Consider the following 25,133-nt stretch of genomic DNA (forward strand, 5'->3'; position numbering starts at 1 on the left):
TGTGACCCTTGGTCTTCCTGTGAACCCTGGTCTTCCTGTGGCCCTTGGTCGTCCTCCCACTCTAATCCCTGGTCCCTGCAAGTCCTTCTGCGACACTCCAGCACCTCTGCAGGGTCTCTGTGGCCCCAGCACACTCAACCTGGTCACGCCATTTGTCTGCTCCAAAGGAGGAACAAGATGCTTTCCCAGGGGAGGATGACTCTGAATCCTCTCTTAAGGAGACCTCTGTTCTACCATCTCCCTCTTAAAGGTTCTTCTCCTCCCTTTAAGCCACACACAGCCTTTCCATGTGGACTGCAATTCTTCCTCCCTTGGCCAGAGCAATTCCAAGTGAGATTCTGATAGGTTGTGGACGGGGAGTTGATTGTCTAGTGCATCCCACTTGCTGCCGTGAGTTCCAGAGAGAGGCAGCATGCTTGGAAGGAGGGCGGAGGACAGGAAGCTGCTCAACTGAGCCTGCCCTGTTGTGCTCCTCGGGCCCCTCTGAGTTGTAACCTAGATCTAGGTAGGTGACGGGAAATTCTTGACCTTGGGCAAAGACCTCTTACCTGGTGTGCTGGGAGGTTAGTGGAGCATGTGGGGGAGGGGAGGTGCTAGGGAGAGGCAGTGAACTACTGGGGCACCCAGGGCGGGCCACCCTTAGTGCCACCCCTTCCCAGCACTTTCACTGTGGGTCCACCGCCTGTCCGTCAGTGGTTGAGTCACAGCCGCCCTGGGCTAGGGGCTGTCTGCCAGGGACTTGACTCACTGGATGACTGGTTTGGCTGGCCCATGCTTTTCTTCCCTTGTCACAACATGCCAAGGGTCTGTTGGAGCTCCCTCTCAGAACATGGCTCTCCTAGAAGCACCCCTTCCTGAAGCACCGCCTCTGGAGTACCCCTCTCCTAGAAGCACCCCTCCCTGGAGCACACCTTTCCTAGGAGCACCTCCTCCTGGAGCACCCCCTCCTGGAGCACCCCCCCCGGAGCATCCTCATCCTGGGCAGTTCCTCCCTCACATATGCTGCACCTTGGCTTCAGACCGTGACAGCCCGTTCCACTGCAAGCTTCTTCCAGTCTACCCCAGTCCAACAGGAGCCAGTGTCTGCGAGGCCTGTGCAGTCACAGAGAACATTCGTGCCCTCATGGTTGCCTGGATGGACAAGCAGTCCCCGATCCATGCAGCACCCCAGCCTCTTCGACTCCTCAGGAAGACAGAACCTACGCTCTGGTCTGGTAGTAATTCAAAGCAGCATTTTCCCAACACCTCACTTAGTCCCACCACTGGTCCCAAGATGACATTTTCTATTAGCAAACAGCACATACTTCCAGGCCAAGCAAGCTAACATGCCAGTCTGAGAGCTGGGGCCTGTGAATGAGGCCTGGGGTCAGAAGACTGACAAGCAGATGCTGAGCCTCATTCTCCAGGGTGGGCATCACGCTGTCCCTCAGAGGTGAGGCCCTCAACCATGGGAGTGGCACGAGGAGCCACAGTGATCGCTTCCTGGCCCCAGCCTTCCCACACCCTGGTGCCATCATTTCTAAGCACTGCTCAAAGCCAGCCTGGAGTCAGCCCTGACCCCCAGGTCTTTGTCAAGCCTCCCCACCCTACATTCACGCTGCTGGCCAGCCCCTCGGGACACACCTTCTGCTTAGTCCTTCGGTTGCAGCCCACACATGCCCTGACTTCTCTCTGCACTCACCTCACCCCTCCCAGCCTCCCGGGCACGGCTCCTGGCTTACCATGCTAAGGTGCTGCAAGAGACATGATCCCCTAGCCCAGGGGCCACCAAAAAGCCCAAGAAAGGAATGCTGGCCCTGGCCCTCGGCCCGCTGCTCCAGCCCCTTCCTGGAGGCTCTCCTCTGCTGCTCATTCTTCAGGAAGGTCAGGGCAAGGTCATGCCCAGTGGCTTCCTCCCAAACTGGGAGATAAGGATGATTCCCCAGGCCCACCAGCAGGCACTCCGCTGCCGCCAGGAGACGTTTCCCACCCCTTCCCCTACTCCCACTTTTCCCAACCCCGGACAGTGAGTCCACAATCAAGGAATCCCACCTTGCAGATGAGGGATCCTGGGCATGTTACCTGGCACTCAGAGCCAGCTGTGAAAAGGGACCTTGATGCTGAGGAAAATGAAGAATAAAAAATGATCGCAAAGGTTTGTAGTGAGATGGCTCCACCCACAACATGCGAGCCACTCCGAGGACCATGCTGAAGTTGAATCCTTAGGATCCATGTTTTAAAAGATTTAGAATCCCCAGAACTGGGGAGCCAGAGACAGGAGGATTCCGGTGCTTGATAGTCAGCCAGCCCATCTATCTACTTGTGGAGTTCTGAACCAGTGAGAGATCTCATCTCAGAAAACAAGGTCCCCGCTAGAGAAATGGCCCAGCCTTTAAGAGGACTTGCTGCTTTCGCAGGGGCCTTAAGTTTGGTTTCAGTACCTACTGCAAAAGGCTTTCAAAGGCATGTAACTCTAGCTTCAAGGGATATGATCTTTTCCAGCCTCCATTGGTATCTACACACACGTATACACACACACACACAGGTTTAAAAAAAGAAAGTGAGTCAGGAGTGAAGGTCTTTAACCTCAGCACTCTGAAGCAGAGGGAGATAGGTCTCTGTGAGTTCAAGGCCAGCCTGGTCTGCATAGCAAGTTCCAGGTCAGCCAGGGATAAATAGGGAAAACTTGTCTTCAAAATAAAAAATAAGGTGGATGGTTCCTGAGGAACCATACTTGAGGTTGACCTCTGACCTCCACAGGCACACATATCTGCACACATGTGCACCTAAACACACATGTACACATACACACATGCACACTATCTCACACATTCTGCTGGAGAACGTTCTGGATGTCCTCAGAACTCCTTTGAGGGGCTGCGGAAGCCAGAAACTCACTCCTTCAGGCTGGAACACACAACACAAGGCCTCCCTGAGCCTGGACCCCAGGCTGAGACCCCACGTCCTACAAAGGCTGTCCCAGGCTCTCTAGTCCAAGGCTGACATTTACTATCTCTCGGCAATGTCTCTGCCCTGATATTGGCCATCCCAGGGGTACTGTTATTAGGACAGGAGCTCTGTGTGGTCTGATGCCAACCAGGGCTTGGACATGGCAGAGCCGGGGAAGCCTGTGGGGTGGGTCACTCTCTGAGAACCATGAAAGCTGTCACTCTCTAAAAGCTGCCTGCCAACCACAGCAGCTGACAGAGCACCAGGCAGAGTAGGGATCCTCACAGAGGCACAGCTCCAGGCCAGATTGCTTCTTCTTTCTTTTCTTCTTTCTTTCTTTCTTTCTTTCTTTCTTTCTTTCTTTCTTTCTTTCTTTCTTTCTTTCTTTCTTTCTTTCTTTCCTTCCTTCTTTCTTTCTCTCTCTCTTTCTTTCTTTGTCTCTTTCTTTCTCTCTTTGTTTCTTCTTTCCTTTCTTCCTTCCTTTCTTCCTTCCTTTCTTTCTTCCTTTCTTCCTTCCTTCCTTCCTTTCTTCCTTCCTTCCTTCCTTTCTTTCTTTCCTTTCTTCCTTCCTTCAGCTTTGTATGTGTGTGCACGTGTGTGTGTGTGTGTGTGTGTGTGTGTGTGTGCTTGTGATGCAACCAACCTACGGTCACATATGTACAAAGATAAATGTGGGCTTGGTGTGTGGTGCTTGTTCCAGCTTCTTCAAGCATGGACCCTGTTGTAATTTAAAAGTACCATAAAGACAATAGCCACATGCATTGTTGGAATCCAGAAGAGGTGGTGTCATGGGAGCACTTGGTGTGAACTGTGGCCTTGATCTTCACACCATGGTAAAGTCCTTAGCAATATACTTCCTTTCACATAATGAAATGTGAAACAAGATGGCTCAGTGGGTAAAGAGATTTACCACCGAGCCTCCTGACCTGAGTACCTCCCCCCACCCCCGGGGAACCCACATGATAGAAGAAAAGAAGTGACTGCAAATTGTCCTCTGACTCCCACGTGTACACTTGAAAAATACAAATTAAATAAATTTGAAATCACATGTATATGTGTGTATATTAAAGCTTTAATTCCTCCAGCACCACCAAAAATACCACCATATCTGTACATATATGTGCAAATGCACATGTCTGTGGGTGTCTCCTATTTCACATCTGGTCCCTACGGTTCAGCCTTCTCCCTGGGCTTCTCCACCCTGTGTGTTCTCCCCACAACAGTGTGAGCTGTTCACAGCACTGCTATACAGTGACAGACAGAATCCTAAGAAAGCTGGGCAGAGTTCTGGCGGCCAGGAGCCCCTCCCCCGGGGTGTGAGAGGCGCTGAGTCAGAACCCATGGTGAGGATATGTTCTCAGCAACAGAAAGGAGGTAGGGCCCTAACCTGTTAATTTAGGTTGAGTTTTTTTCCCCTGGGGGAAGGAGAGAAGGGAAAAAGGAAGGTGGGAGGGAAAGAGAAAGAAGACAGGCAAACAGGAAAGATGCTCTTGAGTGGCCTCGGCATAACCAGAGATCTCAGGCCAGAGACAGGCACAGGAGAGACTCCTCTGTTAGCCCAATGGAAGCAACTCAATGGGGTGCTGTGTGGTAAGTCAGGACCAGGTAACCATTAGGACCAGGCCTCTGTTGTCCAGCTCTAAGAACTTGAATCGTGGGGAGGTCTGCTTCAGACTGGCTGTCATGTATGCCAACTGACCCTACTCTGGGGGTCCAATCGGAAGAAGTCAGATTGAAGAAGAGGCCAGGGGCTGGTACCTGACTCAAAGTGAGCCAACAGGGTCCTTGCGAGGGTTGGGGTTAGGAGCCTGAGGGCTTCTGAGTTATTGGCTCATAGTGAGATCCCCAGTCCAGTGTCCTCAAGACCACAGTTACCACATGCCCTACTTACCTCATCTCACCAAGCCAGAGTCCCAGAGCAGGAAGTTTCCAGAAGGAAGGGCCTCAAAAACCTAGCCAGATCCATCGAGAAGGGCTGTTATGGGTGCAGCCCAGGACTCCAGCCTTCCAAACTACCCGTCTTCCCTCCCAGGTTAGCCAGCACCCTGTCCACACGGCCAGAATTAAGGGCTAGGAGGCCCAGTAGAGAGCAGAGCTAGTGCAAGGCGAGCTCTGGGCCAGATCAGCCTCTTCTGGGGTACATGATGGGCTGCTCCTCACTGTCCCATGATCAGAGCCTAGAGCCTCAGCCAGGAATGAAGCCTGCTTTTGCTGTCACCTCCTCTGTCTCTCTCCTACCCTTTCCCCTCTCCCCTCTCCCCTCTCCCTCCTTTTGTCACTGCCCCCTCTCTTTATTCCCTCCCTTGACCTCCTCCTTCCTTTTCTCTGTCTTCCTCCCTCTCACAACCCTTGCTCAGCCCACCCTGCTGGCCCTGAGGTCCTGGGAAGCCAGGGCCAGCCAAGGCCAGGGCAATTTTGGAAAAGTGCTGGGGGGATGTCTGAATGTGTATCCTCTAAGTTCTCTCCAAACTGGTGTCCAAGTCCAGGGATAATCAGTGCCCCTGTTTGTCTGTCTAGTGTCCGTGTCCTCCTCTTAGGCCTGGGGAGCCCAGCATACAGCTGGCGGGGGGGGGGGGGGGAAGAGGCATCTAATGTCATTGTCCCCATCACCCCCACCAGCCCAGCACCATGTGGAAGAAGCAGGGAATGAGCTGATGTGGGGGTCAGCTCCCCAACAGGCTCCCTGCCAGTCCAAGTCCGGGGGTCAGGCCAAGGCTACCCCTGGGGCTGCGCTGCAGTTCTGTTTTCTGTCACCAGGATGGATGGAATTCACACCCAGGCAAACCAATGCCTCCCTGGAAAGGTTCCCAAGAAGTCCAGTTCCTTCATGGCTATGACTGTTGGCTGAACCTGGGCCAGTCCAAGAGACCTACAGTGAGTACTGGCCGCCACAGGGTACCTATCCCCAACTCTTCTATTTCCTTGTGACCTTAGGAAGGTCACTGCCACTGCAGTATTCTGATTTTGTAGGGGGAAAAATAAAGATTCCCCTTGCATGTTTTCCACGCTGAGGAGGGTAGAAGGGTGGTGTGAGCAGATCCAGGATGGAGGTGGGGAGACTGCATTCACCGTACAGAAGAACAGATGCCCGGGATCCGTAACCGTCCTGCCCTAGTGCCACTATCAGCTACCTGGGTGGCCAGATTCTGTGATCCAGGCTGGACAAACAAGGCCCTGTGTCCCAATGTGCCTGGGCTGGGGTGCTCTGGGCAGAGTCATGGCCAGATTGTGAAAAGGACCACACAGGTGGTCCTTCACCTTTTGTCAGGTGAGCCTGGCAGTAGTCGCCCCAGGATGTGATACTCCAACTGTGCCTCCTGGCTTCTGGCCTCCCCCACCCATGACCTACACAGCCCTGGCTCCTACAACCCTCATGGATGTTGCTTGTCCTCATCCTGTAGTCTTGTCTTTCCACAGTCTCCACCCCAGGCACTCTGGACAGTCAGGCTGTGGATGTGGGTCATTTCCACTACCAACATGGTTTGCAGACCTCTGGAGCTGGTGGTGCACTGGCCCCTGTGGTGGACTATCCTGGACTCAAGACCCACAATAAGGGAACTTGGTTTGTTTTGTTTGGTGCATTTCCCAAGCCCATGCCCACAACCTGGGAGGAGGCGCTAAGAACGCCTGGCAGAGATACTGGGGTCTGGGCATGCACATGATCCCATGACACCCATAAAACAGATTTGAAGGACCACCTGTCCAGGCAAAAGGCTGAGCTCAGAATAGGGAGCCCACTCCTGTACCTCCCGTGGCTGCATATTTCAACCATCTCAGCTCAAACTCATGAATAAGTCTTCAAGCTGTGGGTCATTGGGTCTGTTGCAAAGACCTGGCATATCTGGTCACAGTCATGCTTGACAGGGGTGTGGCCCCCCTGATGCCTGTTCCCCCAGCAGGCCCTGGACCTTGTCACAGCCTGTTCCTTGTGTAGGAATGTGAAGCAGAACTCCACAACACATCCTAGAGTTTCCTGACTGGTTGGTCTAGGCATTGCTGAGGGAGTACAGATAGCCCCAGGAGCCTTCTACCGAGTCTGACGGGCGAGAGACCAGCCAGCCAACAGAGACAAGGTGAGTCCCCACAGTTTATTATGGAAGCCAGTAAAAGAGCCACATTGAGTATTTCACAAACTGCATGACATTCATTGTTGTAATATGCAACACGGAATATTATATACACATCAAAACCACACGACAGTCCAAACACACACACAGCACCAGCTCATACCAAAACGAGACACACAAGTGCTTTCTCAATATTAAAACAACTGTGATAAAAGCATATTAATATTTTGAACCATGTTTACAATAAAGAACAATTCATATTTTACTAAATAACAAATATTTAACAGCAAAAACTTTATACTAAATATCTATTTTGAATTATAACAAAATAGTACTTATAATAGTTTATAAAGACAGACACAAAATTATAACATTTATGGAAAAAAAAAGTTTTGTGTATAAAATAATAGAAACCTGGGCAGGATCAAAATGGTTGCCCAAGAATGCACACGCCAGCGCCTAACTTTGAAAGTGCTTCAATCTGCAAGCCCGTGGCAGGAAGTTTTGTGGGGTTTGTGTTCTTAAATGTCAAGTTACAATCGTTAGGAATGTGAGAATACATCACCCATTAACGCTACCACAATGAAACACACGAACACGGAACAGACACTTCTACAGAGGTGAGACGGGTGTCACACCCTAGGCGGGTGCCTAGGCTAGGACCTTTACCTGTTACCTTCGAGACCCCTCCAGGCAGACCATCTTTTCTTCCTCCACCTTCACAGGGAACCCCCTCAGCCTTTCCTTCACTACACCTCCTGGGCTGGCCTCCTGAAAAGTAAGGCCTCTGATGCCTGGTGGGGCCCTCCAGTCCCCCGTCCCTCTCCAGGGCCAGAGTTACGTGCCACATCCTCAGTCTGAAACAGATGGCCGCAGGCAAGCTGGGTCAGAGGGCAGGAAGCCGGGCCTCCCGGGCACTGGCTGCGGGGTGTGGGCGGCATGCACCTATTCCACAAACTTCGATGGGTCTTTACACAGTTTGGCCTGTTTCAGAACTGGGAAAGGGGGCTGAGGGTTTTCAGTTATTTTTGGCTCCACAATGATTTTGCTGGTATTCTAATGCTGTGGTTTGTTCTGGTTCTGTTAGAGAAATGCAGTGAGGCATTGGGAAACGTGGCTTATGGGACGTTCTGTGCGGCTGGTGAGATGTGGCTGACCCTCGGGGCAGTGGCCATTCAGGGTCAGGAGGATGTGCAATGCCGTTCTGCAGCTCTGTTTTCTGGAGAAAAGGAGCCACTGCCTCAGTAACAGGCAACCAACGGACGGAAATAGAAAGCAAAGAGGAAGCTGAAAACAGACGAAATTGCCTAGAGACACACCGGAGCCCCAGACCCTTCCCAGGAAGGACCCGCATGGCCAACTCTCCAAATGCCAGAGGCGGGACCCTCCCCTTCCACCCAGTCACCTTCCACGCTCCCACTGGCCTTCCTGCAACTGAACCACTTCTGACAAATCACTTATGCCCTGTCCTCATCTTCCTCGTCTTCCTCCTCTCCTTCTCCATTGCTTTCTAGCTACAGCCTCCCCTGTAGCTTCTGCAGACCCCCACAGGGCCTGAGGCAGCTCAGAGAGAGGGCTCTGTCCACCGTATCTCTCTGCTTTCTTTTCTACCCCAAACCCTGAGCTTAGCTTAGCAGACAGTGGCATGGGGATGGGAGTGGGTATGGGGTGGGGGACTCGTCCAAGAGCAAAGGGGCAGAGAGTTAAGGAAGGGAAGACAGAAGTCCCTTCAGAAGAACCCGTATCCTTACTCTTCCTTACCAGGGGAGTGGCTGGCACTGGGACAGGCAGTGAGAGGACAGGAAGTGGTGGCCCCTAGATGCACATGCCCAGGGCTTTGACAGCCTGGGAGGGGGTGCCAAGAATGCCTAGCAGAGATGCTGGGCGTCTGACTCTGAGTTTAAACTACATCTTTTGCCTAGAGCCCAGGAGGGCTGTTAACCCTATACCAAAGATCTGGGTTAGACCAGACACACTGTCTTCTTGCCTCACAAGAGCCCTGAAAAGGACAGCCAGGACAGAGACTGGCAGGTGTGTGTGTGTGTGTGTGTGTGTGTGTGTGTGTGTGTGTGGTGGTGGTGGTGGTGGTGGTGGCGGTGTGTGGGTCTTGGGGAGGATGCTCCAGACCTCAGTCTAGCCAAGGTCAGTGAATAAATATGGGACAGGGGCAAGGGTGGGCAGCTAAGAGCCCAGCTATAGCCAGGGGCCACCCGGCTCAGTTGGTCCCACGGGGGAGGAGTGCCAGTGTCCCTACCCAGGGCCACCAAGGAAGATGCTGAGGATTAAGCCTATAGGCTCCTGTACCCCAAGGACTGTACCCCAAGGTCAGAAGAGAGGACAAATAGCAGCGATAGGTAATTTCCAATGTCCAAACTGGTTAGGCTGGTATGGGCCCCTCAAGGCTGGTGGCAGCTCCTGCCCTGCCTTAGGTGAGAATCCCCAGAATGCTGGTTCTGGGCACCATTTGAGCAGTGACAGAAGGGAGATGTGGGGGTGTCAAAGAGTGCTTCAAGGGCCCCCCTCTTTTCCTCCCTCCTGCCTTCACAGCCACCCGACCACCAACAAAAAGACAAGGGGATAAGAGAAGGAAGCGTTGAGAGGTCATAAGCATATACTGCAACTCAGCCAGCGGGCACTAACACTGTCATAGGCACAGTCCTGGCTCTGTCCCAGGAGCTAAGCTAGGGAGTGGGGGGGGAGATCCAAGAGAGTGGGAGTCAGGAGGGGGCAGGGTCCTTTTGTTTTGGGGGAGGTTTTTGCCAGGGAAGAGGCCAGAGAACAACATAGGGGGGCTGCTGGCCTCCCACCCAGCTCCTCCCCACCCCACAGGTTTCTATCTCTGTCCCCCACCCCCACTACTGGGCTGGGCTGAGACCAGAGTGAGGCTACACCGTAGCACTCAACATGGCCTCTGTCTCGGGCAGAATCTCATTCTGGTTGGAGTCCAGACCGAAGAACTTGACACTGAGGCCATCCACTGGGTGCAAGACAGGGACCAGAGTGATGCGAGGGAAGGTCCGGGTGGCCAGCTCGAAGCGGCTCGTGCTGGCCAGCTCCACCGCCAGCACCTTCAGGAACAGCTTGGCCAAGTGCTTGCCCAGGCAGGTCCGCACGCCACCGCCAAATGGGAGGTAATGGAAGCGGCCATCCTTGTCCTCACTGCGCGCCTGGCTGAAGCGGTCGGGGTCAAACACATTGACATCCTTGAAAACGGGCGCTGTGTCGTGAGTGTCTCGGATGCTATACATGACACTCCAGCCCTTGGGGATCTGGAAACCCTGGAGGAAGACCAGGCAGAGAGTAGGATGGTAAGAGCCAGAAGGGGTCCACTTATGTCCTCATGCTCTATGCACAAGGCCTGTCCCTAACCAAAGTCACTCCTCCAGTGTGCAAGTGGCACACAGGTTGGCTTCATTCAGCTCTGTATTTGAGTGAAACATCTCCCACAGGACTGAAAGCTACTAGAATGAGGCAGTTCCCTACCCCCTCACCTTACCAAGGACCCCAAAACTGCTGTCTTTTCCCAGCATCTAGCCAAGGCCCCAGCCGCCCCACTCCCACCAGCACTGGAGCCCAGCCTCACATCCAGTTCGAAGGTCTGCAGCACAGTGCGGTAGCCACCGGAGATGGGTGTGAAGAGCCTCATGACCTCCTTGATGACGCAGTCCAGGTAGCGCAGGCTGCTGAGCGTGTCCAGGCGCAGGGTGCCCTCACAGGGGCAGCCACCGCCATGCAGCAGGTCCTGGGCACGCAGTTCCTCCCGCAGCTTCTCCAGCACAGCAGGGTGTTTTAGCAGTTGCATGATCAAGGATGTGCTGGCGCTGGCCGTAGTAGCATAGGCTGCAAAGATCAGCTCCAGGGTTCCATCCTGCACAGCAGAAAGGCAGCAGCTGCTTAGGATGACCTTTGCTGCTAGCTTTCCCTAGAGCCCGTCTGCACTGGGCCCTACCTCCTGGATGCCAACAGTGATACCCTGAACCTTACTCTCCAAAGGCTCATGGAGGTCACAGCCTGGTCCCTAACTTGGGTGGAAGCACACTGCTGTGACTCGGGGCAAAAGTGTAAACCTGCTGACCCCAGAGCTTAAGGTCACTTCTTGCTCAGGGCTGGACACCTGGCCAGTACCTGCAGGCCTGCTTCATGCAGTGAGCTCATGGAAGAGAAAGGATATAGTGCAGACAGTCAGCACTCTGTGTGCTTGTGCGTGTGTGTCTACACACATCTATGTGCATGTGTGTTTGTGTGTATGCATGTGTGCCGTATATGTGCATATGCGTGTGTGCCGTATATGTGCATATGCGTGTGTGTTGGTATTAGGTATTGCCTCAGCTTCTTCTTCCATCTCCAGAAGAGGGATGGATGCCTTTAGGTGGGCAGGTGGACAGGGAGGATCTAGAAGCAGCATAAGGCAGCACCCAGGAGGCCCTAAGAGGGAACTGCAATGGAACCCAGAGGCCCCCTCCTCCCAAGGCCTGGATACTTGCTAATGAAGTCCCAGTAGCTTCTCCCCAGCTTCCCGGGGAGGTCTGTAGCCACCAGATAGGGGAGAGCAGAATGTTAGGATGAACAAGCCTTCTCAAGTGGAAGAGCAGAAAGGGCATACTGCAGAGCCAGGGGTCTGAGGCCCAGTTGTGCTGAGGCAGTGGGATGGACAAAATTATCAAACACCACTGGAGAAGCTGTAAGAGGAGGGAGTCCATATTATGATCAAACCTCTCCTGGAGTCTAGGACTGGCCTCCAATGAGTGGCTTCTAGGCATGTGTTTTCTTAGGACCATGGAAAGAACTGAGGGAGTAACCTAGGGATAGGTTCAATAGGAGACGCCAACAAGGCCCGACAGGCCTCAGGACCCAGAACATCTTAAGAACAATAGGGAAGGATATGTGTAGAAGAGAGCTCACGGAGCCTGGCCACCCTCAGGATAGAGTGCACACAGCCCCAGCCACGAGCTACTGTGAACAAAACAGAACAGCCCCAGGCATCCTTCAGAGCAAAGGCAGTGGCGAGGGTGCTGCTTCACCTCTGGCCCAGCGCTGTGGTGGCCTCTACTACACTGCTGGGCCCAGGGCAGCCACTGCCACTGCTGCTCAGAAAGCAACCAGGCAAGCTTCTGCTCTGGGTGAGGGAAGGGCGTTCTAAGGTGGGGCGCAGCTCCGCCCACCAACCTTCAGCTCCTGCATGGTCATCTCCTTGCCGTGTTCCTTGCTGCTCTCAATGAGAATGTCCAGGGCGTCCGAGTAGTCTTTGCCCTGGGTGCACTGCAACTTCTCACGGATGGCTTTCTCCAGGCTCTTCTGAAGGATCTGCCGAGCTTGGATGCCCTAGAGGACAGTGGGCCGTCAGCTCGTCCTGAAGGCAGGGCTCACTCTAAGCCCCTCGACCACAGGAAAGGCTCCGGACCCACCTCTGCTCTCATCTGCCCGCTCCACCGCCCTGTGCTCCCTCCTGGCATCTGCCCAGTAGTGCATTTCCCTTCCTTCCAAAGGCAGTCCTAAACCCTCCCGTTCCACGCACAGGGTACTCACCCTCCGGTAGCCACTGAAGGGCAGGTCCACTGGCAGAGAGAAGACATTCTCCACAAACTGCTGGTACACCTCAAAGAGGTGACCCAGCTCCTCCTCGGGGATACTAAAGCCTAACAGCACCCGCACAGCCATTCGGAAGGTCAGCCGCTGGGCCTCCTGATACACATTGATGGCCTCGGGCTGGCTGCTCCAGGCTCGAAGCGTGTCCTGGATCACCAGCTGGATCTTGGGCAGATAGCTCTCGAGTGCCTCATGACTGAAGATCTTGGAGAAGACCTGAAGGGCCCAGAGGCAAATGGTAAGGGACCCGTAGCCGGGAGGAACGCCGTCCACACCCATCCTACTATGCTTCCTGGTGGTGCCTCCAGTCCAGCTCCCTTGTGTAGGTCCCCGTGCGGGAGCCCTCAGTTTACTGCCTGTGTTTGTGAGAGGGCGGGAGGCTCTCCCAGCCTTGGGCCCCAGAGGGGCTAGGGTGAGGCCACACAATGGAGTCTGCACTTCTATTGAGGGGACTTTCTGATAAGTCCCAGGACCTCTGGAGGAAGTGTCAGGAGAAGTGGGACATGAGTGTGTCTGGTCACAGCACATGTGTCACAGCACATGTGACTTTTCTCGGCTCCTGGTGAGCAGAGAGAACCTGCTGTGGACAGAAAGCAGGATTTGCTGTCATCAGTCTCGGTGTAATGACATTGAGTGGAGGCTCTAGGAAGTGCAGAGGCTGTGTCATTCAAACATCTACTGGATGGCCAGGCCTCTAGGCAATAGCTTTCTACCCCCAGATGATCACAGAGACAGAAGACCCTTTAATTCTGAGCATCTTCTAAGACCATTAAGGGTCCTGTTCCCATGCCCTGGTCTTGCACTCATCCTCCTGATTGGCTGGGCAGTGCCCTGCATCCACCCCAACAGGGCATGTTTTTCCCACAGCTACCCTCTGGCCAAGAGAGGGAGGGTGTCTGTTTATTTACTCGAAGCCTGCGGGTCTGCTTATATCCCCAGATACAAGTCCAGAACAGGAGGTTGCCGCCCCCCAGAGCTGGGGAAAGAGGGGGAGGGGAGGGAAGGATGCCCACCAGCCCATACAAAACCACACAAGCGCACTGCCCTCCCGCCTGCCCCCCAAACACAACCACCACACAAACTGTAAATGTGAGAATTTCCCCTGCAGTCAGCTCATGGAGGAAAAGGTAACATTTTCCTGGCCTGTGCTCTGCATGGCTAATGGGAGGGCTGGTTTGTAGAAATAACAGTGCTGGCCCTTCAGTGGCCCAGCCTTTTCGCACAATAGCACTTTCATTCCCCAATTCCCAGTGGGCAGAGGGAAGGGAGGGAGGCCAGTGAGGGCAGAGGACCATACTGCCCAGACAAGTTTCACTGCCAAGGAACAGCCTGGAGGAACAAGGGTGGCAGGAGGTCCTCTAGGTCACTCACACTTGCCCAGTTTCAGGGGTTTGGGGAATTGCTTGATGGAGGCGCTTCAACAGTCAGAGGGTCATAGAGGAAGATTGCATTGGGTACCTGAGCCCTTGTTGGGGCCTTCCTAGCATCAGGTTCGTTCTTTGGCTAAGGGGGCTTGGGAGGATGGCAAGAGGGGTCCTTCACCCCCCAGGAGTCCAATCAGAGACTACTGACCAACAGTGGGCTCTAGAGAACAGAGCTTTGGGGTGGGGTCACTAGGAAACACAGTGGGGAGGTGGGAGGGTCGTTAATGTGACCAAACACTGGAGAAGCTGGCTATGGTGTAGGAGGGGAGAGTGACACTGTACTCACTGAGAAACAGCAAGCTCCTGGGAGTGACATTAGGTAGGAAAGGGCCCTGTGGGAATCTGGACTCAAGGATGGGGTATGCAGAAGGGACAGGTAGAGGTCACTGTCACCAGGACCAGCTCAAACCAAGCGAGACTTCTGCATACAGCAAGAAAATGGCAAGGAAGGCCGGATTGGATGCCCAGGGGCCTGACTTACAATAAAGGATTTGTCACCAGCTCAGTGTGTGTCCATGATCATGATACTCAGCCCAAGGCCTCAGTTTCTTCATCCATAAGATGGTGAGACCTACCCAAGGAACCTCTGATACATATCTTACACAGCATCTAAGCACCTATTTCTACTTTCCCCAAGATGAACCCTTATGAGGCAGCACGGGCCCTCTGGAGACAGCCTGGCACCTTGTACTCATACCTCACCAAGGCCCTGGAGGCCTGGGACAGGCTACCCCCTAAAGGCCGACCAAAGGGGGCATCCTGAGACAGGACACTAGGATCCTGGACAAACCCCTTGTGCCCCCTAGGTTGCAATCCCTGCGCCCTCTAGTGATAGCTAACTGAATCACTTCTCTGATCTGAGGCCCTAGGAGGGCTGAGACAACCCAGAAAGACAGGGAATCCAGGGACATCAGGGGCTGAGCAAGGAACTCTATGGCAAGGTGTCTAAACTCGCCCCCAAATGGGAAAAGTTGCCCCCAAATGGGAACAGCCACGTCCTGGGGCCCCGGGAGGAAGAGTGCAGCCCTGGGCTCTTGTCTAGACCATCCTCTGACTTGCAGCTCCTCCTGGCCTCTTCCCCCATTGGTTTTTACGGAGAGTCCATCTAAATATTTCAAGATCCTTTTCCACCCGGACGTTCCCCACATCTCCTTGGAGGTTTTCCTCTTTCCCTACGTCCAAAAGGTGGAGAAAGCACAGGCATGAAAAACCAAGCAAAGGCTGGTAGCGGGCACCCCAGCAAGGACCTGTGATCAGAGTCACTAAGTCAGTGGCCCTGCCTCTGCTTCAGCTGCTCTAGAGACACGGGGGCCTCCCAGGCTCTGGGAAGGTGCCGAGAGACTGCATCTCTGGGTGTGTGCCCAGGGATAACAAGGCGGGCACTTCCCAAAGCCAGGCAGCCCAGAAACCACCAGCCACCACGGAGAACAGGCAGTGTTCTAGCAGCGCCTGCCAGGGCAGGGAGAGGCCCGAGCCTCAGAGGCTTGTTGGATATGACGCTTCTGGCCACTAGGGTCAGGCCAGGGGCACAGAGGAAGATGCCTGGGCGTGGCTCAGTATGAAGAAGGTTCTGGCCCAGGAGCATGGGCCCTGACCACAGGCAACACAGTGGCCAGGCTGTTTTCTCTTTCATGGGGTCTTCCCTGGGAATTCCCATAATGAAGCCAAGAATGCCACAAACAGGCCCACGGGGACCAGCCAGGCCCCGACAGAGCACGGCAGATCAAGCCACAGGTATGGATTTTTGCAAGGGATGGGTCCAGAGAGAGCAGGAACAGAGAGAGGGTCCTGGAGACACCAGAACAGCCACCCCAGCATACCCACAGAATCACAAGAAGGCCGAGAGGGAGGATAGGCTGTGTTTTAAACATGTCCTTGGAGAAGGCCCCCTCAGTCTTCCCAATAAAAGTTTCCTACATTTTCTGTCTCTGTCTGTGAGTAGAACTTGATTGCATAGGGCCTGAAGTTCTCACCTGGGCTTCTCAAAGCCTAAATCCCCTATAACCATTCTCACAGATGCCTTCTCTCCCAGCCAGACTTCCTCTCGACTCTAATCTGCTGTCTCTTGGATGGGAGGTTGTAGAAGAACCCCACCCCATGGCTCCCACCTATTCCCCTCCCCCCGCGGTCGAGGATAGATAAGCAAAGCGATGGGGAAGCCACAGCAGAGGGCAGGGCCTCAGAGGGAGCCCACTGCCCAGCCAGTGACTCAGATGAGGAGAATGGTAGCTGCTGCCCAGGAGGGGTGGGGGCCAGGCAGGCCACCCAGCCAAGCCACCGGAGCCTCAGCCTGTGGGTGGAAAGAATAACAGAAAGGCGGGCAGCGGTCTGCAAAGGGGTGACGCCAAGGTGTGTGCTTTACACTCCAGAGAGGAGGGACCAAGGAGGGAGTCATTCTCCAGCTGCCTACAATGCCACCAGACGGGGTGGGAGAGGCACCCGCTTCCCTACCTGCCTACGCCCCTCCCCTTGTGTGCACCATACTGCCTCACCTCCTCCATATTCCCCAACTAAAGTACTAGAAAGGTAGAGAGCAACAGGCTGCCTGTGTGCGTACCATGCTCCAACCACAAAACCCTTTCGGAAAGCAGAGAGCCACGAGGGAAGGGCCCCTCAAAGTCACAGGGTAGGGTGACTGTCTACACCCCATGATAGGATCCTCAAGCCCCTGCCTCACACCAATCCTTTGGGCCCGGCGAGTCCAGGATGGCTACAATGACTGGCATTAGGGCACAGGGCCAGAAAAGACAGCCTCTTGCTGTCCCCACCAAGGACACATTTCTCTTTCAAAGCTGGCAGGGGGAGGGGCTAGCAGAAGGACCAAGGAGGACTTTGAGGAGACACCAGAGTTCTGGAGCCCTCTCCACATTGGGAGGAGAACATCGAAAGGAGAGAATACAGAAAGCAGAAGATCCCACACTCACCCTGCCTGTTACTCAGAACAAGGGCAAGAAGCTGGAGGCACCCAGACACCCTGGCAGCTGGCCTGGCCTCCTCCCCCACTGACCTTCAGAGAGATCCACTCCTGTCACCTGCTCCCTCCGCAGCCCCTGAGACCACTTGCAAAACCTACAGTAACTTTTGGGTGAAGAGCTTCACCTATTAGGACAAAGGCTTGTTCCCCGGGGCCAGGCTGTCTGCTACCTGCTTGCCCATGGACACCGAATTAGCTTGGAGCTTCAGCCCTGAGGCAAGCCTAGATCCGTGTGCTCACGTCTATGGCTATAGCCTGTGTGATGCGCTAGAGACATCCAAGGCCCAGGAGGCTGGGGCTGGCCTGCCCCAAGAGTTTATCTCCGTGGACCACTCTGGGCTCCGCTCACCTGCTGGGCAGAAATCCTATTCTGGGGTCTTCCCTCTCCGGGGCAATCTTGGGACCCTGTTTGGCACTGAAGTCGCTAGTCTCGCAGTGCTAAGACCCAGCTCCATACAAAAGCTCGGAACAAAAGCAGGGCGACAAGGAGGCTGGAGAACTGAGGCTTCCAGAATTTCTGTTTGTCTCTTCTTGTCTCCACCTTCTCAACCAGACTCCTCCCATCCTCCCTGGGCAGCAGGCCAGCTATTCCATAAGGTCTGTCAGACAGGAGCCTCTGCCCCAGTTTGGGAGGGGTTCCAAAGGAGGGAGTCTGAGGCCTGGCTTTCACAGGTGATGCAATTCAAGTAGGGACACTCTTTCTCCGGGCAGCCCCAGCTAGCCCTAGACCACCAGGGCAGCCAGGGCCAACATGTGGAGTGCATGCGGCAAGGCTGTGAGGAACCCTCTCCCCACACATCTGGTTAGACCTCCCAGAGAAGGGGTGGTCACCCACTCCAATGGAAACTGTGACTCTCCTAGGTCTCAGCCAGCCATGCCCGCACACCTGGGCCCCTGCTTCCTGCACGGTCACCCTAACCAGGCTGGGCACCAGGCTGGGCACGGCCCTCACTGCAGTGTGAGCTGCAAAACCCTCACCCTGGCACCCAGAAGATGCCCTCCAGCCTTTGCATCCTCAAGATTGACCCATCTCTTCAGGGCACCATGGACATTCATGAATAAGGCCCCTGAGTACTTGATTTTGGTCCTTCCTGTGAGTTCCTACTTCCTGAGGTCAAAGATCAAGCTTCTTGCTTCTTAGTATCTATAAAATTCAGTAAACTCAGGATCATGGATCCTTGAGAAGGGTCCTACTCATGCGGCCACCACACAGCAAACACACATACACACACAGCCCTCTGTGTTTTGTTTCTGTCTGGAATATGTGCTCGCCTCTGACTATTCTCCCTCTCTAAGAGCAGAAGGCCAGGAGCTCAGAAGACTGCTGAGTCCTAGTGTCTGGTTACCCATCTCATCCGAACTGGGCTCCCTACTGTTCCCCAGGGTCTCACCCTCCTTCTGGTCAAGCTTTCTTCCACTGAGCACATTCCCCCCCACCCTTGCTTCCTGCAGCCCCAGCAGGCAGGACTTGGTGATGCAGGCTGAGTGATGACTTCGCTGGGGTTCGAGTCTCCCTCTGCATCCTCCTCTGGAGGTAAGCAAGGACACAGCCAGTGGCTTGGAGCCAGGTTCCCTGAAGGTCTCAGCTCCAGGCAAGGAAGCTTTGAGGCAGCCTCAGAGACTAAAGGGAGAAACCACTGTCCCCCAGCCCCTCCCCCATGTGCCAGCAAGCTGTAACTGCTTCCAGCATCCAGTCAGGCCTTTGGAGCCTTTCTGTGGAATTTTTGGGAGACCTTCAAAAAATCCTCCATTGATTCCCCCCCCCCCCCTTGTGCCTTCCTCGGAGAACGACCCTTACAGAGTGGTTCGGTTTCTGACAACGGGAAACCCAAGCAACACCAGTGAGCACTCTCACTGCTCCCCAGTCAACCCAGACCACCTAACCTTGGAGCCACTAACCAAGATCATGGTCTCCGCGGTCTCCTCTCTTCCCTATTCCTTGTTCCACCGCTCCTCCCCGAGGCCAGAGGCCCCCTTTTCTTCTTTTTAGGTTCCAAACCTGAGGGAGTCCTCTGACCCAATGGAAAAAACAGAGTGAAGGAGCCTTGCAGCCTCCTTCTGGCGGCTTCCAGCCCAAGGCCGGCGCCCCGCCCGCCGGCAGGCTCAGCCTTCGGGTTACTGCAGTTCAAACAGCACGTGCCGCCCGCGCTCCCAGCCCAGCGGTGGCGGCGCAGCTGGAGGGGGCGGGGAGGCGTGCTGCGTGCGCGCCGGCTCGCCTACTGCGAGTCTTTGCTCTAGCTCGGGAAATCCACCGGATAAACACCCACTTTCTCTTCCTCTTTCTGGAGAGTGGGTGCGCTTTGAACCTGAGCGCACCTAGACTTTGCTCCCACCCCTTGCCCTTCCCCCACAGGACTGCACTCCTGTTAGAGCAGGGGCCCCAAAACCACCCAACCTCTTCCCTTGGCTAGCCTGGCAGACCGCTGCCCATAGGGTGTCTTCAGTCCAGCAACGCACGACAAACTCGCCTTCCCTGCAACCTGTGGCTGCTAGGCCAGGTTTGCTTTTTCAGCACGATCATTCTTTGAGCGGAAGCTTTGAGAAAAAGGTGGCAGGGAGTCTGGGGTGGAACAACCGCCCACTCCGCCCTCTTCTTTTTCCAGTAGAGTGGTGCACTGAGCAACTGCATCCGTCACTGCAGACCCCACACGTACAAGCTTTGTCCAGACCATCCGCAGGCAGGCCGTATTACCCCTAGTGCTGTCCACCGTGCAGTGGGCGAGCCAGAAGACGCATCAGAGCGGATCAAGAGGAGGCCAAAGCAGAGTCCGGATTCGGGCAGGAAATCATCTAGGCAGGGGAGCTCAGATATCTGTGCCCCTTAACCCAGCCAGTTAATCGTAAAGCAAGAGTTTGAGCTCTTACCTTGCGCTTGTTGCGGTGGATGTCGCCAATGGAATTGGCCACCGTGTTGGGACCCAGCAGCACGCGTGCGCTCCGCGGCCACTCGGTGCTCACAAGCTGGTGTTCGCCTAGTAGGATCTTGCGCACATTCTCTGCACCGGTCACACGGATCAGCGGCCGCCCCAGTAAGTGTGTCTTGAAAACGTTGCCATACTTCTCCCGGCGAGATGACTGGAAACCGGAACCCTGTGGGAATCACACCAGAAGCCTCTCAGGGCTCACTGAGGATCTATAGAGCATTTGCAACCTGCCCCACACTGGGCACCGGTCACCCGGTTTCTGTCACCCCGCAGCACCCAACACACACACACACACACACTTACAGGTTTTATTTTTCACAGCGTGCATTAGGACTGGGAAGTGGGGCCTAGAGGGTAATAAATAATGCGGGAGGACGAAGATGCAGGGGCACCCACGGAAGGCTGCGTTTAGTAATGACTTTCTGGGGGGGGGCGTATACCTCCGACGACTGAACCAGAAGCTGGAGCCTGCTCCCCCCCACCCCTGTGCAGCGGAGCCTCTCGGAATAAATATTTCCAGGCTCCAGGCCACGGGCTGGCGAGACCCCGCGGGGTGGCCGCAGGCCAAAGATTATTTATAGCGGCGAGTTGTGCGTGCCCGGAGGCTGTCCCCAGAGAAGGGGGTTGGAGTTTCCTCTCTGCTCCGGTGTGGCCCTTCGTGGGCTCCGCAGGGTGGAGTCTTGGGCCCAGAGCCACAACTCTCCTGAAGCATTTGTCCTGGGAATAACTGGGACGGACTTTCGTCTCCGCCCTTAAATTTGGAACCGGAGCACCGGGAAGGTGCTTCTGAGGGGCGGCGGGATGGGGCGCGGTGACCCGCGCAGGTAATCGGATCGCGGGCCCTCAGCGAGCTCTGTGCACCACGGCCAGCGGCCTGCGGTGCCGGAAACCTTCGTCGCATTCGCCACCCGGCCCGCTTTAACCCTTCTCCCGCCAGGACTGGGTGCAACGGGGCAGGGAGCCACCTGTCCATTCTCTCCAGGCAGCTAGTAGAACTGTGGCGGCGATCGGCGGCGATCCCGCCATGGCGTCGTGGTCTCCTAGGAATACATCGGCTCCCTCTACCCGGAGACAAGAGGCCCCCTTTCCTGGGTTGCCCACCTCCTCACTTTCCTTTCTCTCGGGGGTCTGGGGGGAAACTATATACTCCAGTTAGAAGTGAACACGCCCCAGATGCGAAAAGTGGCTACAGAACCCAGATTCCTAATGGCTTTTCCACATGCTTCTGGGCCCGGCGCGCGACAGGGAACATGCCGGGAACCCCCGCGCCGCCTGGAGGGGCCGAGTTGGGGACGCCCCCATCCAGACGCCAGCTTAGACGGCGCCGGCTCCTTTAAGAGAAGTCGGGCGGAGGTGGGGTGCGGCTGAGGGGGGCGCGGAGTGGGGTTCCCGTCCCCGTCTGCCGAGCAGTCTCCCTCGCTCCGTCTCACTCGGTCTCTCCTCTCCCGTCTTTTCCTCTGTTTTTCTTTTCTTTCGACACAAAAGTTGGGTTGTGAATTTTCCGAGGTCGCCGCCGCCTTGCCCCCACCCCCGCCTCTGATCTGCCTAACTATAATTAAAGTGCGTTTTTTGTGGCTTTAATAAAGAGTTATTTGTCCGCCGTTTCCACGGCCTTCACAAAGAGGACTTTCATAGGGGCGGCCGTTCGGGCCGCGAGTCCAATTTATACAAAAATGTATTTTTAGCCCTGGGCTCTGTTTAGATGGTGCTTAGTGGAAACCGAGAGCCCTTGGAGGTCCCCCGTAAAATCTGATAAATTACTCCGAAAAAAACTCCGGATTCGGAGGGTTCGCTTTAACCCTTTCAGCACTCGCGGTCCCTCCTCCCGGGGGATTTGATCCCCAGGGACGCGGATGTCCAGGCGAAAAGCGCCTCTCAAACTTTTTCTGCTGGCTGCACCACACCCCGCAAGGGCCCTTGTATGAGATTGAGAAAAAAGGCAAGGGACATGGGGGAGGGGCAGGAAACAGGATGAGAACGAGGATTCGGGGGATTTGCCTTAAACGGGCGGGAAACACAGCCACTTGAGTTATTTTATTTTCTAACTTCTCGGCTAAAGCCTGGACCACCGCCATAGTTAACCCTTTAAATGTAAAGACAAAAAAAAAGGCGAAAGAGATCTTGTCTCTAAAGAACATCCAATTGGTTGAAGGGAACCCCACCCGATGAAGCAAACAACCCCCCAAAAAAGATGGCCCAATTGTGAGGCACGGAAAGAGCCAGGGGAACCTCTCAAGGCCCTCCATAAGGCTTCTCTCCTGTCACTCGGGCCCCAACGGGGCGCGGTGGTGTGTGTGTGTGTGTGTGTGTGTGTACTCACGCGCACGGACTGCACGCGTCTATTAATTTCAAGCCAAGCTTTCGCACGTCTAAACCCATTGGTCTGCGCGCACGCGCGCGCGCTCACCTTTCATTTCTCCTTCCAGGGTTGGGGTTGTCCGTATCAGGATATCCATACTGCCTCTAACATCCATGAGTACCCGCTTGACAAACACACCTCCCGCAGTTATCCCAAAGGTGCACAGCCCCCCCCCCCCAAACAACCCGGAGTGTATCAAATTGCAATAAGCGATTGTCTAGCATTGGACGAGGTTAAATCCAGGTTAATCTGCCTGCTACCTACCTGGGTTTGGTCCTCAAGGCGCCTGGCCTCTATTGTCACCAGAGTGGAGTTGTGAAGCGTCCAGTTGCATGGGCACACACTGGGTCTTTTGCATACTTCTCCAAGTTACCCTCTGCTAAACTGTCCCCACCCAATAAGCAAACAGACCTTTTCTCCCCAGAAAACTGAGAGCCCTCAACTCTTCTGCCTTGAATTTCTCTTAGGTTATCTTCTTTCTCTCCCACAACACAGAGACACAGGTTCAGATGCAGATGCGCATGTCTACACACACACACACACACACACACACACACACACACACACACACACATACACACACACCAGAGGAGGGGAGAGAGAAGTGGGTAGCACCTCATACTAGCCCAATTGTACCTGAGCCGAGCCTAATGCACTGCAGAATGCTGCCCAGGTCTTAAAGTGGGCCATTCAAGCCCTCACAGGCCCTCTCCTCCTTTACCTGTCCTTGCCTAGGTAGATACCCAAGTCTCCTGGGGCACAGAGACAGATGAAAACTAAGCGACTCCCCTCCAGACTCGCTCCCCTGAGCTCTCCGCGCACCCCTGCTTGGTCGCCTGCAGCCCAGGAGCATCACACTTGGGAGCCCTCTTTGCTACCGACCCCGTCAATAGCCCTCTTAACTAGCTCACCGGGCCTCTTTAATTAGCTCACAGGGTCTCCGAGCCGCGCTGCAGGCGAGCTGGGGAAACCCAGGCGGCGCCGGCGGAGGCAAGGAAGGGGCGGGGCGGGGACCGGCGCTTCCGAGTGTCCGAGCTTTCGGCGCCCCCTGGCCGGACACCCGCGGCTAGCGGACTCCTGGAACAGCTGGGCAAGAGCGCGCTTACCTGTAGCAACCAGTGACCAGTCTCTCCGATGAGCGGGAATCCCATGGAGCCCTTGGGGATGGGCAGCTTGCAGCTCTTGTCGCGGGTGGCAGCCCAGCGCAGCTGCCACAGCTGCTGCGACACCGCCAGCAGCAGCGTCACGGACACCAGGCACGCGGCGAGGGTGGCCAGCGCCGACACCAACTCCAAGCCCTCAAACAGCATGTTGGCGGCCGCTTGGGGGATTGGCTGTGCGGTCCGCAATGGGGGAGGGGAGGGCCGGACCAGAGTGACGGGGGAGGGGAGACTGCGGCCGGGGGTCCTGGCACCCCTCGGAGAAACCCAGGAGATGGGGCCGAGGAAAAGGGTCTGGAGGCTGCGAGGTGATCGAAGAAAGGGAGGAAAAAGATTGCCTGGAAGAAGAGAGAAGACAGGAGGCGACTCAAGGTGTAACTTTGTTTGTTTGTTTGTTTGTTTTACCCTTTATGCGGGCTTAGGGCTGCTCCGGGGAGGTGAGATGGAGCTGAGCTAAGCTGGTGAGCTTGCTCTCCCCGCAACCATCACACAGGAAAAACTTTGGAAAACTTAATCCACCAGGAATCTCTCGGAAGCCCCTTTCCTGCTCAAAGCTAGGGGGGCAAAAAGAAGGGGAACCGAGAGCTAGCGGAAAGTGCGATCAATTTATCAAAACTATTCCTCCAAAATTCCTAGGTACATAAAAAGAAGAAAAAAATCGGAATTCAAAAATTCCAACGAACCCAGAAACTTTGGGGGCTTGGGAGAAGGCTCCCCCAGCTGAGGCGTGTGTAGAGGCTGGAGCGGCCAAGGCACCCGGAGGCGGGCGAGGCGGGCGCGTTGGCCCGAGCGCGAGTGCGGAGTCGGCGAGCCGCAGCGGGGAAGGGACGCAACCGGCGACAGAGCCCCGGGCGGGCCCTGGGGCGGCGGCGGCGGGAGGGATGGGTGAGGCGGGGTGGGGTTGGGGGAGGAGGTGGGAAAACCCGAGCCGGGCTATCTATCAATTAAGAAAAGGCAGTCTGTCCCGGGATGCAGTCTCTCAGCTCTGGAGTTGCTGTTGGGGAAAAGAAAAGAGATGAGAAGGGGGGAAAAAAGAAAGAAAGAAAGGCAAAAAGGGATGAAAGGGGGAAAGCAGGAGGCAGGACTTCAGGGCTGGTGGTTTGAAAAGCGTCTCTCAATCTGATTTGATCCAAGGCAAGGCGATGCGTGTGTTTATATAGAGGCGGGAGCAGCGCCGTGGGCGCGCGTCCAGCACCCCCCCTGGGCGCGCTCACAAAGCGGGAGGCGTGGTGAGAGGCCGGCCGGCTGCCGAGCGTGTGAGCTCCCGCCGGCCTCCCGCCCAGCCGCCCCGCCCGCCGCCCGCCGGGGACCCACTTGTAGGCGCCTCAGGATCAAACTCAGTTCACCTCGCGCCTTCTCTTCCTTCTCGCCCGCGTCTCGCCGAGTCCAGCACCTACAAACGGATGGGATGAGACACATGCCCGAGCGCGCATGCACACACTAATGCGCGCGCACGCACACACACACACACAACACACGCGCGCGCGCGCGCACACACACACACACACTCACACATACACACACACACACAAGCGCACACGGTGCACACCCTCTTGATGCTGGTTTGACTATGAAGCTACTTTGCTCCTGCTTTTTCTCCCTCCTGGATCCCCAAACCAGTTCCCCAGCTTTCAGCTGTCCTGCATGGAAGTTCCTTGTCCGACTGTCTCCCTCGATTGGGAGTTGACAGAAGTCTCTACATAGACTCCAT

General features: G+C 55.3%; 1 protein-coding gene across 1 annotated transcript; it reads right to left on the reverse strand.

Annotated features, from left to right (window-relative positions):
* Nucleotides 1–7,002: 7,002 nt before the first annotated feature.
* Nucleotides 7,003–24,526, reverse strand: LOC127678855 (cytochrome P450 26B1). Its single transcript, XM_052174152.1, has 6 exons — nucleotides 23,369–24,526; nucleotides 19,845–20,069; nucleotides 12,522–12,797; nucleotides 12,162–12,317; nucleotides 10,579–10,863; nucleotides 7,003–10,273 (listed from the first exon to the last, which is right to left on the reverse strand). Exons 1-6 carry the CDS (start codon nucleotides 23,570–23,572, stop codon nucleotides 9,881–9,883), a joined length of 1,539 nt encoding a protein of 512 aa, XP_052030112.1. The 5' UTR covers nucleotides 23,573–24,526; the 3' UTR covers nucleotides 7,003–9,880.
* Nucleotides 24,527–25,133: the final 607 nt, after the last annotated feature.

The sequence above is a fragment of the Apodemus sylvaticus genome, chromosome 2, assembly GCF_947179515.1.
Source record: "Apodemus sylvaticus chromosome 2, mApoSyl1.1, whole genome shotgun sequence".
Taxonomy (NCBI): Eukaryota; Metazoa; Chordata; class Mammalia; order Rodentia; family Muridae; genus Apodemus; species Apodemus sylvaticus.

What these genes read in the sequence shown, in the direction of transcription:
- LOC127678855 (XM_052174152.1), bottom strand. Translation starts at nt 23,572, where the DNA reads ATGCTGTTTGAGGGCTTGGAGTTGGTGTCGGCGCTGGCCACCCTCGCC. An exon ending in TGACCATGCAGGAGCTGAAG is followed by an intron (nt 10,864 to 12,161) that starts GTTGGTGGGCGG and finishes TCTGCTGTGCAG; the next exon opens with GATGGAACCCTGGAGCTGAT. An exon ending in TGCAGACCTTCGAACTGGAT is followed by an intron (nt 10,274 to 10,578) that starts GTGAGGCTGGGC and finishes GTCTTCCTCCAG; the next exon opens with GGTTTCCAGATCCCCAAGGG.